The following is a 17,677-nucleotide window of genomic DNA, read 5'->3' on the forward strand; positions in this document are numbered from 1 at the left end:
AGATGAAATTTCAATTTCGGAGAGACACGCCTCCGGGGCGTTTGAGTGCCGCATGTACACCTACCAACACACACACACACACACACACACCTACCAACACACACACACACACACAAACTCACACAAACACACACACACAGCTGCGCCTGCCAGTAGGGTTTAAGTAATTAAGCGCTCACTTGAAGTATTAATCTGAGAGATTACTGGTCCATAATCTCACCACTTGACTGCCAACAGCCCTCTGTGAGTCATGTGTGTGTGTGTGTGTGTGTGTGTGAGGTCTCTCACTGGCCACCAACACTCAGATTTAAGACCAGTTCGTTTTCCAATTGGGAATTAAAAATCGGTGTCCCCAAATGGGCGGAAGTGGATTTTTTTGGGAGAGTGTTTACAGCAAGGGGTCACATGATGATCTCCAGGACGTGAATGCGAGAATATGCAATGTCCCCCCAAAAAGGACCAAAGTGAACGTCTGAGTGTGTGTGACAGGTCAAGAGACAAGAAGTAAAAAGACCGAGCAGACGTGAGCGACACAGAGAAGTGGAAGAAACAACTTCTATATGTTGTCCAGTGTTTTAAAACATGCGTGAAACTAAACCGAAAAAAAATAAATATATATATATATATATCGCAGAGGGAAGCGGAAGAGAAGTGGGAAGACGGAACGAGATGGATCGGGAAAGAAAACACAAAGACAAGGACGTGTCAGACGTGGTGACGCGAGTCCTGCGCTCGGGACATTCAAACAGACGGGTTGTGCCGAGACGATGATTCAGAATGATCCTTCCTCAGAGGGGGAACTCTCCGGACAAAAGTGCGCCACCTGCAGGCCACCCGAGCAACGGCAACGGTGTGCGTTTAGAGCTGCTGCTTTTTTTCTCCGTGAATGAATACGGTTTAATATTTTACAGTGCATAACCCTAAACTGTAAGCGTTTTGTTAATCGTAGCATTTTTTTGAGATGCAAACAGTTCTATCACCAGAGTTGAATAATCGAAATGTTAACATGGCCAAGTGACAGTTTACATAATCGACACTCGCGCCTTTTCATCTTCTTCTTCACAGCCCAAAATAAAACACAACCACAGTGCGACACCGTTCAAAAACTCGCTCTCTCTTCGTGTTGCTTTAACTCTTGTCCATCTTTTATTCAGCACAAAATGAGTGGGTGTGAAATGACTTAAATCCTCAATGTCCCAGCTGTCGTTCTTTAGGTGAAGTTACTGCGACCACTGCTTCCATCTTCTCTCTCTTATACAATAAATGTAACTTTGTACACACAACTGATCAGTTTGAACTGAGAATGTCTACGAACTGTTAATCTGTTTGCTTCGCTGATTCCACGTCCGTTGTCATGGATCATATTTTTGTTGTTGTTGTTGTTGTTGCGGTTGTTTTTTGGGGTCAGAGTTGCTCTTGGGAATAGTACAGGTGCATTTCAGTGAGTCGGAGCCAAGATCCACAACGGGAGAAAGAGGAAATGATTTATGGAGTAGAGGAGATGTTCCAAACTCCTGCCCTGACATGTTGAACACTGATGAAGCTTCACTAATGCACTGTTTTACACACACATGCGCGCACACACACACACACACACACACACACACACACACACACACACACTATGCTCTTCTCGCGCTCTTGATCTGTCTCTCTTCATTTACTCTTTCTTTGAAAATGTCACACACACTCCCTCTCGCTTTCCCACTTAAACTCTCTTTTACTTTACGGCAGACAGACGCACACACACACACACACACACACACACACACACAAACACACGTGCGCACGCACGCACACAGGGTAATTGGGTCTATAAATCCAGCCTAACAGCACTGTGTGGTGACAGATTCAAGGTTTTTTCACCAGAGGGCTGCGCCAACAACACATATCAACTCCCAAATTCATCCCCTCTCCTTGTATGGACAAGCAGGTCTAAACGCACACGCAAACACACACACACACACACACACACACACACACACACGAGCGCGCATACATAAATGTTCATACAATCAAGCTACACGTGTTGGGACAAGCATTCAAATTTGCAGTACAGAGGAAACACACCGTCATAGCTACACAATCACAACTAATTTAACATGTCAACTCCCAATCCCACCACAACCACACGCGCACCAGAAAAGAACTATGCAGGCTGCGACGCAACCCCTTCAAGGCGGTGTTGACATCCCACTAAAGCTGTAAAAAAAAAGAATTTTTAAAAGACAAAAATTACACATAAAACTGGTTTCCGGGAAGATTTGTTGCAGGTCAAGATTATCGTTGACGACCCCCCCCCCCCCCCCCCGCCAAAAAAATAAATTCCATTCGCCTCCACTGTAACAAGCACAAATCTCAGAGACAACTAAGAATTTTCCATGGCTAGATTCCACGAAAAACAAGTGGGGTAACAAGTATTTAACTTGTCACGCCTCATGCGAGAGACATTCACACAGGCAGGTACTCCAGGTCACTTCAGACGACACCTTGACCGTGCCGTCAAACCCCACGGACAAAAAGCAAGAGGTTTGGGATGAGAACGCAACTGCCCCGGAGACGCTGAAGCTCCGAGCCTGCTCTGAGTCTCAGTATCTCTGATCGAGAGCATCAGCTGAAGATCTCGTGCATTTCAATGATGTCGGCTTCAGATCATTCCTCTACAACATTCCTCCTCAACCTGCATCGTCCACCAACTTCAACAGCGTTCACATGTCGGTACCAGCATTCTGCTCGTCGACTGCAAAAGCGCTGCTGCTTTCATTTCACTTCAGCTCTAATACACTTACAGACACTTTCTTTAACATTTTACGAGTTTTCGCCCAATAATTTGTGGATCTTGATGGAAATGAACAAAAACTGGCACATTTGGGAGACTGTGATCTATGAGTGTGTGCAATTTTGTGCAGCTTGACAAAAAAAACAACAACGTGAACACATGAATAATAAGTTGTTTTTAAATCTTCTCTCCAATTTGAACATTTTACTCTTGTGCTTTGTTCAACATGATATCAAACGCACCATCTCAAGTTAGAGTTTGAGACTGTTGTTTGTACAAAGCAATGGAACAAGATGATGTCAACAGCGCTTTTGGGAAACAGTAATGGTTATTGTCGTCCATGAGAGCAGAAAATAATTGGCAGATTAATAAGTAATGGAATGAGTCATTAGCTGCAGGTTTACAATAAGCAAACGACTAACGTGGAAACGGAAATCTGACTGTTCATTTCTTGCATTAACAAAGTTACCACATCTGACTCTTTCAGCTCAGATGTTGGAGCATCCTTGAACACACCACAACTCTCTGCTGGCATTTGCATTGCATGAATGTTAAGTTTCATAATAGACTGGACTGATATTAAAATAGATTTTTTTCTTGTGTCGGATAGAAAGCATTATAAATAGTATGAACTGCATACTGTTAATCCTTTGCTTTTCAACTAGTAGAAGTTGTTGCCATGGTAACCAATAGGGAATCAAATAAACAATGAAAAAAACCTCCTGACATGAAACAAGTTCAATATTTCAGCTATTCGTCGCCACTGAGCCAAAACATGTAAAACTGCGTATATCCTCGAGACGTCCACTTTTCAGGAACTGAGACAAACAGTCTTGTTTCGAGCTTGATGACAATGCATTTTGGAGTTAATCTGACGGGGTGTTGAAAGAGTTTCATCAGAGGGACGGTGGAAAATTCCCCCAATAAGCCACAGAGGCGTTAGTAAATCACATCAATCTAAACACGCTCCTGTCCTGTCGACGGTACTTTATAGGTTTCCAGCCACTAACACTGGTGCTGCCTTGCTCTGATCTGTTAATAAAAAAAATTTAAAAAAAAACACGACTTTTGAGAGAGAATGAAATCACCAAACACCCCGTCCAATAACCTTTGAAACAGCAGCGTAGCTCACCGGAGACGGGATGATTCAGTGTCGGATCAACGATGGACGACCGAATGAAAGAACAAACTGGTCCTTCTTTTTCGCTAACGGCTACGGCGATTCCATCAATTGACGCACCTTCACTCCGGTAAAGGAGGAAGAGAGACGAAAGGCAGTCCGAGGCAACAGGAAAAGATGGAGAGAGAGAGAGAGAGAGAGAGAGAGAGAGAGAGAGAGAGGGAGGGAGGGGGGGAGGAAACAGAGTCAGAGGTATTGTGACACACAGGGCTTCTTCATTTCATTCTGAAACTTGATGAATCAGACACACACACACACTAAGCCAACGCTTCTTGTCATGACTGCATGGACCTATTCATGTCGTTATGGCTTAAAGGGAAAAGCTGCTAAAAACCAGCATTTACATTCCTGCTTCCTCTGAACTTGGACACAACCGGAGTCCAGTCTAGACTTGTCAAAGGCTCCCTCTCTTCCACGCCAAACGCCAAACTTGAAAAAGTCTGACTGTGTATCCCCCGAGCTACACAAATGCTCCCAGGGCCTCCATGCATCAGATAGGAACATCTCCTAACAACTCCGCTGTGTCTCCCTGCTTGTTCTTTGATGGGAGGGACGGTGAAAAAGAGGCCAGCTGTTTGCAGGACTACAGAGAGTGGCTTGCTTTCTTCTGATTGATTGAGCATGCTCATTATAAGGCCAAAAATATGTGAACACCCCACAACATATTTTTGTGTGCTTTGGGTCCCTCTGTTCAAAAGAAGGGGAACTTTTGATGCAGAAGCAGAAAAATGACATTTCACACAGATAAACCTCTTAGCAACAGTTTTGGTGACGGCATTTTCCTGTTTTAACACGACTTGCCTGAATAAAATAATACCCATGGGCCTCAGGCACCGTCGCTTTGAAAAAAGGTACCAGTCAGACGTGCAAATCAGTAAGGCTGGGAATCCGAGATGCTTTGTAACTGCAAACACAAAGCCACGACTGCCGAATACTATTAAAACTGGCCACAAGTATGTTAATTTAAGATAACCTGAACTCTCAAACAGAATTTTAAAGTCAATTTAGGCTGATTTAAGATAAACCTAACTCTATCCCACAATTTAAAAATAAGTTAGTTAGAGCTAATTTAAGATAACCCTAATCCTGAATTTAAAATTAAGTTGATTTAGGCTAATTTAGGCTAACCCTAACTCTAGCCCAAAATTTTAAATTAAGTTGGTTAAAGCTAGTTTAACCTAAACCTAACCCAGAATTTAAAAGTAACTTAACTTACCATAATTTAAGACAACCCTAAATCTCACTTAGAATTTTAAAGTAAGTTGATTTAGGCTAATTTAAGCTAAACCTAACTCTAGCGCAGAATACGAAAGTAAGTTAATAGCTAAATTAAGCTAACCCTCTAGCTCAGAATTCTAAAAGTAAGTTTGTTTAAGCTAACTTAAGCTTAGTTAATAAAAGTTAATTAAAAATAACCCCAACTCCAAAACAGAATTTAAAAGTCGGTTGATCTAAGCTACATGTCGTGTTTTCAGTTTAAAAAAACAGCTAAAATAAAAAAAGATTTATCACATCTGCCATCGTGAACGTTCAAATGACGGATGATTGAAACGTAAATGTTAGAGAGAATTAGACAACAAGTGAGGGGGAGATGAAGAGAGCGAGTGGAATGGGAAGAGGGAAAGACAGAAGCCGATAGCGGGGAGGCAAGCCGACAGCAGTTATATATAGACAACAGTGGCAGTGACCTGTGAAAATTATTTGACAGTTTAATTTAGGAGAATGATCAGGAGCAGAGTAGGAGAAAAGTAAACTACAGTAGAGTTCACCACTAATCGATATTTGAAGGATAGAGACTATTATGAGGACAAAAAGGCAAATATCGGTCCGGTAAAGCCTAATAAATGAAACAATCCGTTAGACGCAAGAAAGTTTGCTTTCATTGCTTCTACATTTTTTGGGCCTTTTTGGCCTCGTCTGTATTAATGTTCTGGTGGAAACTATAAATGTGATCATTCACAGCTTAACTACTGTTCCAGTTGCAATTCTACATTTAGCCAAACACCGTCTGAATGACTACATGTGTTCTTGCTCTCTACGCCCATTTCACCCAGGATACTTTTAGGAGCTGACTTGTGTGTGTTCAGACTATGGGTGCACCAACGACAATTGAGGTTTTCTTTAGGCGGGCAATTAACAACAGTTTTTCGAGATGGAAGCTCAGACTGGTCGGTCAACTCAGGAGCTGCCTGACTGGCTCTTGAGACGACCAAACCCGTATATATTTTAATGGAGTCTAGTCCCCAGTGAGAACAGTCTTATCTCAGCGAGCCCTTGGGTGATTTAACGGTGGCTCTGATGTCCCCAAAGTGTTTTAAAGATAAGATAAAATTCCTTTTGAAAGTTAAACTTAGGTCTCAGAGTCAAAAAATTTAAAAATAAAATGCCGCTGCTCATATTGGATTTGTCTGCTGGTTATCCTTACATTCCTCAACCAAAAGGCACTGCATGCGTTCTTGACATTGCATTTCCTTCCTTCATAAAACCCACACAAAGACAAATTTTCTTTTTTGCATATTTAAGAAGGTTTAGAGTTTTAAGTTGAAACTGCTTCATATTGTGTCTTACGCCTGTATTTGTGCCTTTTAACATTTCTTGGCACATTACTGCCCCAAACTGTAAATCAGCAGATTAGTGTGAAACTGGGAAATGTGTATAATGATAATAATATAACTACTGCTCCATAGTGCCAATAGTGGATAAAACTATCTGGCTGTTTCATGTATGTTCACATGCATGAGGAAGATTGTAAGAAGTTAGTAAGCGTGTACAAACGGATGTAATCAATGCTGGATTTAAATTCAAATGTTTTATGAGGACAGAAATGCAATTGACATTCGTTCGTTGGTACTGGGAAAGACCAAGGACTTCTATTATTTCCATTTGCCTGCTTCTGTGCTGGCAGACAGGTCTTTTAGTCACGACAACATTTCCCCATACAGTGAAACAGAGACATAACAGGACATTTGAGAGGAAGAGAAGAAGAGCAAAAAACGCATCTGGGAGACAGAGAGAGGAAGAAGGGCAGTTGGTTTACCAGTACATCCGTCATGTCGTGAGGGCGGGCAGTTGGTTAGTGTGCGAGTCGTCAGCGATGTTAGCAGGCCGGACACATGCATGTCATCCCCCCTTCTGCCTCGGACCTCTGCTTTACACACACACACAAACACACACACACACACACACATTGGGGTATGCACAAATGTATGTGCAAACATGCAAAATATGTCACACAGAAGCACGCGATTACAACACGAATGCATCCCAAAAGTAAAAATATAGTCATACAAGTAAATGTGTGAAATCCTATGCAGTCATGGGCCGAAAAAAACACACACACAGCAAAACACACAGCAAAGACAGATCAAACCACATCAAATGTCCCAGGGGAAAGTAAATTCATCCACAAAAAACATGGTTGCACACAGGCAACACACACGACAACACACACACACACACACACACAAGGAGAGAAAAAAAGGCCTTAGTGAGCGTGCGTTACAGAAATGCGTCGCCCTTCGCAGCTTCCATTATTTATTACAAAATAATCATGGAATTATATTCAAGAGATCAAGTTTTACACAAATGTCCAAAGATGCAGCGAAAGACAAAGTGAACCAGAGTGTGTATCCGTGAATTTATCTTGAGAAAATATTCTGAATATCGTCGCTTTAACAACATGATGAACGAATATGTTAAAAATAGGACTGTTAGAACTACTGGGGGTTTAAACACTGGGGAACCCAGAATCAAACCACAGACTAGATCAGGGCTAAAACCCCCAAAGGGTTAAAGGGTTAAACATTTATGAACAGTATTATTGGACCAGGCCTTTGACACGTTTATATTGGACCAAACCAAGGACCAAACCACTGGAGAGTATTACATCAGACCAAAGTAACAGAACAGTGTCAGGATGTCGTAATGTTGTTTTGGCCAGAAATTGTAGAACTGTTGTTCTCAGTACAGTTTACAAAAAAAAAGTTAAGAAGCTTCTTGGAGTCCTGGGTTGTTGTTTTTTGAACAGCAGTTTCCCTGTGGAAATTTACCTCTAGGGTTCATATTCCTTTGAAATCCCCCCCCCCCCCCCCAACAACAGAGTTACTGGAGGTCCACATTGAAACCATGAGACCGACATTAGTGGCAAGGTTGTTGCTCATCAAGCCAATTAGTTTCAATAGGGAAAGCTGATGACGCAAAGTTATTTTGGGAAAACTGAAAGGCTAAATTTGGCTCTCTGACCTGACAAGCATGGCCGTCAAACACGATTTCATAAGCAGGGATTTACTGTTGCTGTAAATACATTTTTTTTGAAAATGACAACCTCAAAACTAGGATGATACAATGATGAGGGGCCAATCTGATTTTTAGTTAATTTAAGTATTATAAAAAATGTAAGATGTATATGGGTTAATTTTTTGGAGGTTTTGACATTTATGTAATCTAAGCCGATGAGGCTGGTGATGATAATGTTAATGTATTGGTTGGACTCTAATATTTTCATTTCTTATTTGTCCATCCATCCATTTGCCACGTACATGTAGCTCATCGTTTGAGGGTCACGGGGGGATAAAACCAATCCCAGCTGACACTGAGCGAGAGGCGGGGTTCACCATGTAAAGTCGGCAGTATATCACCACATAGTACTACAATGGAAACCTCTCTATGATATATAACATGATCGATATGTTTGATCTGGACAGACAATGATCACCATCAGTGTTCTCCACTGTATCAATCTGAAATCGGCTCATGCAACTCTAATCCAAATAGTGATAGTTTGCCAAGAAGATTTTCAGCCAGTAATCAAATGACATGAAACTTCACTTTATTTTCCGGGCAAATAAGGTGAATCTTCCGATTTTTATTTAGTGGAGGAAAAATTATAATCTTGAGTCGTACACTCACAGCGTGATTTAACGACAGCTGAACCAAAAAAAATGATCTGGATCTTTATGTTTGGGGAGTGTCGAACAACTAGATCACACTGGGTCTTCTGAAAACTGTGATGAGCCTTTTGTTTGAACTAAAATGAAAAGCAAATGAATTAATAATGAAACTAGCCCCATATTCAACAGGAAATCAACTTTGCCGGTTTCGAACAGTCCGCAGACACGAGGACATTACATCAACGTGAAGTCCATTTTTGGCGACTCTCTGGTGAGTTCATGTTATCTGAAGAAGGACATGGTCGTCCATGTACTGAGAGGAAAACCACAACCTCCTGATGGGATCCTTTCAAAATCCCACTGGATAACCTCCAAACAGTTAAGTTTTTTTTCCCTCCGTGCTCAGCACAAACATTTGACAATCGGGAGATCTTCTTTTAACCTTACATCGGCAATGACATGGGAACGTGGGTTTGTTGTTGTTTTTCTATGAACAAGTCAACCAGCCCAGCCACAAAGAGCGACATGCGTCACCACCAAACACCAGCAGAACAAGATGATAATGAAGATAATGGACTCACACACACAAAAACGCACTTTAAAGAATGGCAACCACTTAGTGTACGTGGACACAAACACACAAGTAAAGACTCACGGACACAGGCAAAAGCTGAGAGACACAAACGGCGAGACAGAAATAGAGAGGAAACTCAGGAAGGAAAGGTGATGACCAACTTGAATAAAATAAGGGGAAGCAAGCAACAGACACAATGAAGAAAGACGCAGGAAGAGGAAGTGTGAACCAACTGGCAACAAGAAGAACTGATGTGCATCAGTCAGTCAGAGCTGTAAGTGTGTTTCTTAGTCTCAGGGTTGGGACCGCCCCCCCCCAAAAAAACCAGCCACAGACTTTGCTTTTCTGAGAGATGATGCTGTTTATCACGGTTTCCACGGTGACGCAATATTCAACTGCTGCTCTGCGTGAAAACCCCCCGGATAAATGACCAATCACATTGAGGAGGAATGTGGACGCCTGTGATTCACAAAGGTTGTTTTTCACACTGAAGGTGTTTGAAGCTGTTCAGTCAAACTGGAGCTCGGTCGATTCAGTCAGGTGAGAACAACTGCTTTTTTTTTTTTTTTTTACACCAATGAACCTCACAGAGCCGCCGAAAGACAAATCTCCCTTCTCCTTTAGTGTGTGTGTGTGTGTGTGTGATGCAAACCGGCAACAGGAAAAGGACCAAAAACACAAGGATTTATGAGGATAAAAGTTAATGGACTTTGACATTTGGCCGCCAGCAGTTCCACATGCTCCGACATGAGAAGAAACGCAGAGGGCCACACTTTCAAAAGCCGTCATTTCCACCTTAATTTTTTTGGATTTCAAAAACACCTTCCTGTGCAATACCGTCACCCACAGCTGCCCAGTATGATTCATGAAAAGGCATTTTACGACACAAGGAAGAGATGAGGGGACTTAGAGGAACACAAGGAGGGGTCGGTTGTATAATACCATCCCTGCTCAAAAACTAAATATACTTCCAAGCAACCACATATTCAGTTCTGCTTTTGTCGCACCTCTTCCTCTTCAAAGTGCGTAACTTGAGCGCACACCTTATATGGTCATAAATAAGTATTATAGCACAATCCAAAGAGCCCCAAAAGGAACATTAAAGTTGCGGTTTATAGTAAAGTTGTGCAACGCAGGGTAATATATACAATAAGGCTATACCACTGGACTCCTGCAGGTGTCATGTATGTATGAACTTCATCGTGTCAGTTTATACATAAACATACCATTGAGTACAGCAAGGTCACTATCAACTCACAGACCACAGAGACACTTGAGGAAAAGCCCAGGGACACTTAACGTCCCAATTATCGGCTGATGGGGCTCTTTAAGGTGACACACGTCACAGCAGCAAATTCACTTTTCATATTCAGGAAACGTTTGACTTCACAACAACATTCACTGTAATTTTCTCGAGGGGCTTTGTACCCAAACTCAGACCCAGACAGAAACTAAATTATTTGAAAACGACCTCCGACAATTTTGACGTTCTCTAAAACTTATATTTCTCAGCCCCCAAAACTTAACAAAAACCTTTGAGAGGTTAAAACTTTTGCATTAATTGTCAATAAATTCCCTTGACTTAGACACACCCACTGATGCCATTTGTAGCACGAGTCTGTGCAGCAGTGATCATCAGGTGGAGATGGATCATCGAGGTCCTATTGATCAACGCGTCCGACCAATTGCGGGTAAACCTCAGCTGTCAAACATGACATCGCTTCCCGTTTTTATAGCTTCAAATAGCTAATTGAAACCAAACTTATTAGAAACATGAACACAATGAATCAACATCAATGTGACAAGACCTTCCTTTAATGACGGAAACAATCTTTGGAAGAAAAGAAAAAAAATTGACCTGTAGTTTTGACTTTTTATTTTGGTCCACGTCCCATCTGCTAACATGGAGAAGGCAAAGTTTATAACCAATAGTGCAGCCAGCCACCAGGGGGCGATCAGGGTTTTTGGCTTCACTTTTCAGTGGCTTTCATGTCGTCCATCTTAAACCATCCAGTGGCAGGACAGAACAAGCACATCTGCCCCACTCTGACAAAAAATATTTCCCACGATGACCACATCATATAAAACTTTCGTACATCCAATCGGGCTCTAAAAGGAAGCATGCGGACACCGCATTTGGTCTTGAAGGGATATCAACAAAATCCAGTCTTGACAATTGACAAATACCAACGGCGTAGTTTTTAAACCAAAGATCAAAACCCCCAAAAACTGTGGCAACTACATTATCCACAATGCAATCTGAGATTCTGTGTGTCACACTAGTTGCCAGCCTCAAGCAGACGTACTGTAAGTCAAGAGATTCACAAGATTCCTTTGCACGTTGTCGAGGTTTGCCTTATCGGGCAAGTCTCGCCCCTTTGCAGCCATCTTGGCTAAAAGGCCGAGGCCCTATCTAAATTAATGGGGAGAGAGCCACATATAAAATTAAACTTTGCTGGAGAAGAATTGTGGCAGAATAAACAGGTATAACTAAAGGTTATGAGGCTAGGACAGCGTCCTTCCTTTTTCAAATCACCCTTGACACTTGATATCCTCAGACATAAACAGAGTAAAGACCGTGTTTAATTGGTTAAGAGTAGGGATGTCACGGTGAGGAAACTTTCCCACGGGGTAATAAACTTTTACAAGATTGTGCTCTGCTGCTGCACCTAGAGGACACTCCCCGCTTCTAACAGCAGCACCAGACTGATAACTGTTTTACAAATTAGAGTTTTTTTATTTAAAGCTACAGTGTGTAATATTTAGAGGAATGTATTCACAGAAATTGAATATATCGTCCATAACTATGTGTTCATATCTGTATAATCACCTGCGACAAAGAACCAACTCTCTTTCGTCAACTCCGAATGAGTCAAATATAGTTACGAGAGGTGGACCCGACCTCCGTGTGAGTCGCCTTGTTGAATACGGTTGTTGCACAAAACGGGTCCAGAGTACGTCGCATTCGCGTAGAATTTTTCAGACGCTGCCGGAAACCCAGAAATGAAATTAGCGGTGCCGCTACAAAGTGTCCCCTGCCGGTCGCTCAGTCGGTTGCGGTTTGCAACTTTACCACCAGATGCCGCCAGGAAAGCACAAAAATGACACGTCTTATATACAAAAAACCTAGACAGACGACGGGGCTGCTGGAAAACTTTCGTTAATGGATATCTGCAGCCTGAACACGGACAACAGCTTAACCCCAAATGGAAGAGGACAAAAGAACTCGTAGCAGAGTCAAAAACTGAAAATTCAAACATTGCAAAGATCCCATTCAAATGAATGAAGTTGGGTTCCAAACTTGACATTGTTTCACACATCCCAGTTTGACCTTCTGGCCTGCTGGGGTCACAACATGGAGCTCCCCCCAGGAGAGCTGCATGGTTTTTATCAAGAGCAGAGACAAGGAAGAGAACCCACGAGTCAAAGTAAGACGAGCCCTCTCTCCTTCTCCTCCCTCTCTCCTTCCCTCTCTCCTCCCTCTCTCCTTCTCCTCCCTCTCTCCTTCTCCTCCCTCTCTCCTTCCATCTCCCCTTCCCTCTCTCCTCCCTCTCTCCTTCTCCTCCCTCTCTCCTTCTCCTCCCCTCTCTCCTTCCATCTCCCCTTCCCTCTCTCCTTCTCCTCCCCTCTCTCCTTCTCCTCCCTCTCTCCTTCTCCTCCCTCTCTCCTTCTCCTCCCCTCTCTCCTTCCATCTCCCCTTCCCTCTCTCCTTCTCCTTCCCTCTCTCCCTCTCCTCCCTCTCTCCCTCTCCTCCCTCTCTCCTCCCCTCTCTCCTTCTCCTCCCCCTCTCCTTCTCCTCCCTCTCTCCTTCTCTCCTTCCCTCTCTCCTTCTCCTCCCCCTCTCCTTCTCCTCCCTCTCTCCTTCTCTCCTCCCCTCTCTCCTTCTCCTCCCTTCTCTCCTTCCCCCTCTCCTTCTCCTCCCTCTCTTCTTCCCTCGGTTCTCAGTCGATGTGCTGGTTCGTGTGTGTTTTGCGCGTCAGGTTTTATGTTACAGGGGCGGAAAACAGAGCCGCTCCAGACGGGGCAGTGGACCCGCCCCCCCCCCCCCTGCTCTCCGGTGGAGTCGGTGACATTAAGAGAGGAGAGAGAAACGTTAAAAAAGAAACGGGAAAAGACGGAGAAGGAGAAGAAGGGGTTCGCCGGACCCCCCCCCCCCCGGACACTCACCCGCCTGCCGCGAGTTCTAGAGGAAGGAGTCGAGGAGGTGAGGGAGGGAGGTGGAGGAGGGAAGGAGGGAGGTGGAGGAGGGACGGAGGGAGGTGGAGGAGGGACGGAGGGAGGTGGAGGAGGGAAGGAGGGAGGTGGAGGAGGGAAGGAGGGAGGTGGAGGAGGGACGGAGGGGAGGGGATCGCGGAGACCGACCTTTTCCTCAACAGCGCGGAGAAGCCCCGCCGCGGAAGGGGAAATTAAACTGCCCCCCCCCCCCCCCCCCCCCCCCGGGTAAAGCTCGCCCCTGCAGCCGATCAGATACTCACAATCTTGGCATTAATGAGGTCCGGAGGGCGGTATCCGCTGCGCTTTCGGAGGCACATCCGTGTGGTTCTCTCTCTCTCTCTCTCTCTCTCTCTCTCTCTCTCTTCGTCTTCCGCACCGGGGCGTTTTGGTGCGTGGATCTTTTTTTTCTTTTTTCTTTTAGAATTGTTTTGGTCTTTTTTGTCCGTTTTGTCTTCTTCCCTCCCACCCCCCACCCCCCAGTAATATCCTGCCCGCCGCCGCTGTGTCGGAAGAAGAAGAAGAAGAAGAAGAAGGAGTCCTCCTCCTCCTCCCCCCTTCTGCTGCTTTCCTCCTGCTCGGGTTTTTCCCAGAGAGAAAGAGAGAGAGAGTGATAGAGAGACAGTCAGGAAGAGTGTGTGAGTGTGTGTGTGTGTGAGAGAGAGAGAGAGAGGGAGAGGGGGAGAGAGATCACCGCCCTGGCGGCCAGAGGCGACAGAGCGCATGCGCGGATTCCCACGTCCATTCAAACGGCGATATATAATAAAACTTTAGGTGTGTGTGTGTGTGTGTGTGTGTGTGTGTGTGTCATCACATTACCAATAGTATTATTGATAAAACTATCTTCTATACAAAAAATCATCTTGGTCTATGGATGGTTATATTTTTGGACTTTGCTGGATTTGTTATTTTGCACATATATATATACACACACACACACACATAACGAACACTGAAATCTATTGCATCTGACCGTTGATCTATGCGGTCAATCAAAAATAACGAGCCCACAGGTGTGTATGTGTGTGTCAAGCAACTTCCTAAAATCATAAAATAGATTATTTTTCACAGTATTGTTCATGTTTACATTTCTTATTTATAATATAGATGCCGCACATCGAGTGACACCGATGACCTTTACGATTACGAGAGGTCAAGTGATCGCGAGTACAACAAAAACAAAAATCTTCAGCAACATCCTTCTCTTACCTTCACTTCCCTTTTTCTCTCTCTGGTGGATATTTTGGGTTAAGACTTCATTTTATACCATTCCTAAAAAAAACCCACATAGTTGACCTTGGTATCACAGTTGGATTTAAAGATGTAAAACAAGGTTTCTTCGCGGGACTCTGCCGCACTCGTCGAATCAACAACACCAGGCCTCCGCCGTGAGCTGCAGCATCCCTCTTTCCAAGGAGCTCATGTCCTGAATCGGTACAATTAGCAGAGCTCCAGCTGCCACCGGCTCTGTACAGTTGCTGTTGGGGTATTATTGTTCCCCTGAAGCTGCTCTCCCTCTGAGAAGACGATGTTCTACTACAAAATCCTCCACTAAAAGAACATCGATGATCATCTGATCGTTGTTGGGTTGACAGCCCTCCGCGTGTACAGACTGTAGTTTCACACGCACGCCATTGGAAGGAATCTGAATGTCAATCGTGTAAATCTTGGTTGGTTTCATGGTTGGTCCAAGTTACAAAAAATGCTGCAACTTTGGAACAGTTAAAGGACAAAGCCTTACAAGTTTGATGTCAAAACAAACAAACACAAAAAAAGGCTAAAAAGCACAAAACTCTGTCTTTGATTGTGATGATGATGATGATGATGATGATGATGATGATGCAGTGAACGGCCCGTCAAAGCCGTGAGTCAGACCCGTTGCTCAGAACATGCGTCCACATGAGGCCCTTTGTTCTAACCATTAAAATACCAGGACACCGCCCCACGACAACAACAATTTAACCCTTCATCAATAAAATCGCCACGACTGTGTCTCCTGTGTGTGTGGTTACATTTGCACCTCCAGAGGATTTCTATATTTTGTTGTATAACAGGAGGGGGCGCCATACACCAAGGGGAGAGAGAGAGAGAGAGAGAGAATCTCAACCAATCAAAAACAAATTCAAAAACCAATAAAATGTTTAAGGATGGATTTTAGACACTTCGACCTCTCAATATTATTTCAATAAGGTGTCCTATTATACTTCCAGTCTTGCAAAAAGGCATTTTTCCCTACACGGGTATGTAGACCTGGTACTCTGACGTTTTCACTCCTAGTTTGACATGAAACAAAGATACACTAATGTTTCTGTTAATGTGCATTTTCTTTATGCCAAACCTTCTGGAGACTCTCGTGTCTCTCGACTCCCTTTCAGTCATATGTGAGTTGTGAATAAGGGTAAACAATGCTTTACTAGAAGTCTACAAGAGCAATGTGACTTCCCGGAATCACTTGCCATCCACTTGTCCCCCTTACTCCATCACATGTTACGACCAGATCCCCTCATTCTTTTCCTGAGGCACAGCCCATCTCTCTTGAATGTCCATCCGAGGGGTCGGAGGTCCAGTTCTTTCGGAACGAGCTGCCTGCGAAGCTGGCGAACGGAATCAGCCTTCGACCTCACATGCACACAGCGGGTGGAATCAGTTTTTGCAGTCCAGAGCCCCCTATTGGAATACTGCACCTGACACCGCTGGCTTTATAGTCTCCACCACCGGCGAACGTTATCAGAGGGTTTAACCTTTGATCGGTGACACAATCCTGAATCATATCTTGCAGCGCAAATCTCTGATATCGGCGTGAGGCCTTGGAAATGCATTTCCGCTGCCCACAGCGTACCTGCTTTGTGTGTGTGTGTGTGTGTGTGTGTGTGTGTGTGTGTGTGTGTGTGTGTAGGCGACGACATGAAAAGACTCCGAAAGGCCTTGATTCATGATAAAAACTCAAAATGGGGCAAAGACATAATAGGCGTCTTGCACAGATGTAAATAATATCTCACATGTTAAAATGAGTAAAATATGTGATGTAATGCTTTAAAACTAAACAAACATGAGTGTGTTTTTTTTTTTGCTGTAATGTAACACAGTAAGGCGGCCTGCTTGTTGAATGTGCTTTGCAGCGCTCTCTGTCGCCACCGGGGGGCACCGAAGCGGCGCGTGAAACCGTCGATATGCAGCATTTTTGAGCTTATGCAGATGGTCCACAGATATTGACCATCAGAGTCGTTTAGGATGCACGCCGCACCCTCCGCTTTCTAACATCAGATTTTTTCCGCACAGAACCTGAGCTGCGCTATCGTGTTGTTCTCTCACCCGTCATCGTCCAAGGGAAGGTCCACTGGGCGCGTCCGCCACACGAGTGCTGCTGCCTGTTCAACTATAATCCCACAGTGATTAGTTCCGCCGGAGGAATCGGGGCCTAATTGCTTCGCCTGAAGATAGGACTAGTCATTTTGCGAGGGAAGGCCGAGTGTCTCTCTCTCTCTCTCGCTCTCTCTGAATTTGACGTCAAGTTAATTTTCCCTCTTCATCACAGGAATGTCTCAAAGGGATCGCAGGGAGAGAAAAACTAAAACATTAGTGATCTGACTAGTCAACAAAACAACATGATTCAGGAGATTTTGCAGCGGAATAAAATAAGGAATGAGATAAGGGGGGAAAAAAGAACTTCAGAGGAAATTTTATAATGTAACTTTTTTTTTTTTACAGCCTTAAGGCTTTGACACACCGGGGGCCGGATGGATACACAACCCCAAACTGCAAAACACTGTCCTGCAAAATGTTATGTTGCTACAGTTCGCATCACATTTTCAATAAAGGGGTTAAATATATATGCACCAGCTAATTCTTGAAGAAAAAATGAATAATCCGGTGCATCCAGGGACGATGATCTCGTCCTCACTGGACAGACGAAGGGGAGATTTCGCGGGTGCATCCCATTTTGCAGGGGGGAGGAAACAGAAGGAGAGTTCCAATGCCTCATGCAGGAGCCCAGGCTCTACCGAGGACATATTTTAGGATGTCGGGGAGACAGATTGAACTCC

The 17,677-nt window shown here is 43.9% G+C and overlaps 2 protein-coding genes across 10 annotated transcripts in view; one reads left to right on the plus strand and one right to left on the minus strand.

Moving 5' to 3' along the window:
• Positions 1–14,981, minus strand: part of rgs19 (regulator of G protein signaling 19) — a 26,277-nt gene extending 11,296 nt beyond the window's left edge. Inside the window, exons 1-3 of one of the 9 annotated variants that reach the window (XM_035645029.2) lie at positions 14,844–14,858; positions 6,997–7,107; positions 3,912–4,019 (exon numbers count right to left, since the gene is read on the minus strand). Coding sequence is in view for 8 of the 9 variants with exons in the window: in XM_047331369.1 (XP_047187325.1) it covers positions 13,898–13,954 (57 nt within the window). In the remaining variant the exon portion in view is untranslated. Of the gene's footprint in view, positions 1–3,911; positions 4,020–6,996; positions 7,108–7,247; positions 7,266–13,897; positions 14,301–14,843 lie in introns of those variants that run through there. The other 8 variants (XM_035645025.2, XM_035645027.2, XM_035645026.2 and 5 more) reach the window with 8 other exon arrangements.
• The window catches only part of tcea2 (transcription elongation factor A (SII), 2), a 111,068-nt gene extending 95,437 nt beyond the window's left edge, over positions 1–15,631 (plus strand). Inside the window, exon 12 of the mRNA XM_047331364.1 lies at positions 14,409–15,631. The gene's annotated coding sequence lies outside the window, so the exon portion shown is untranslated. The remainder of the gene's footprint in view (positions 1–14,408) is intronic.
• The last annotated feature ends 2,046 nt before the right edge of the window (positions 15,632–17,677 follow it).

This window comes from Scophthalmus maximus, chromosome 3, assembly GCF_022379125.1.
Source record: "Scophthalmus maximus strain ysfricsl-2021 chromosome 3, ASM2237912v1, whole genome shotgun sequence".
NCBI classification, from domain to species: Eukaryota; Metazoa; Chordata; class Actinopteri; order Pleuronectiformes; family Scophthalmidae; genus Scophthalmus; species Scophthalmus maximus.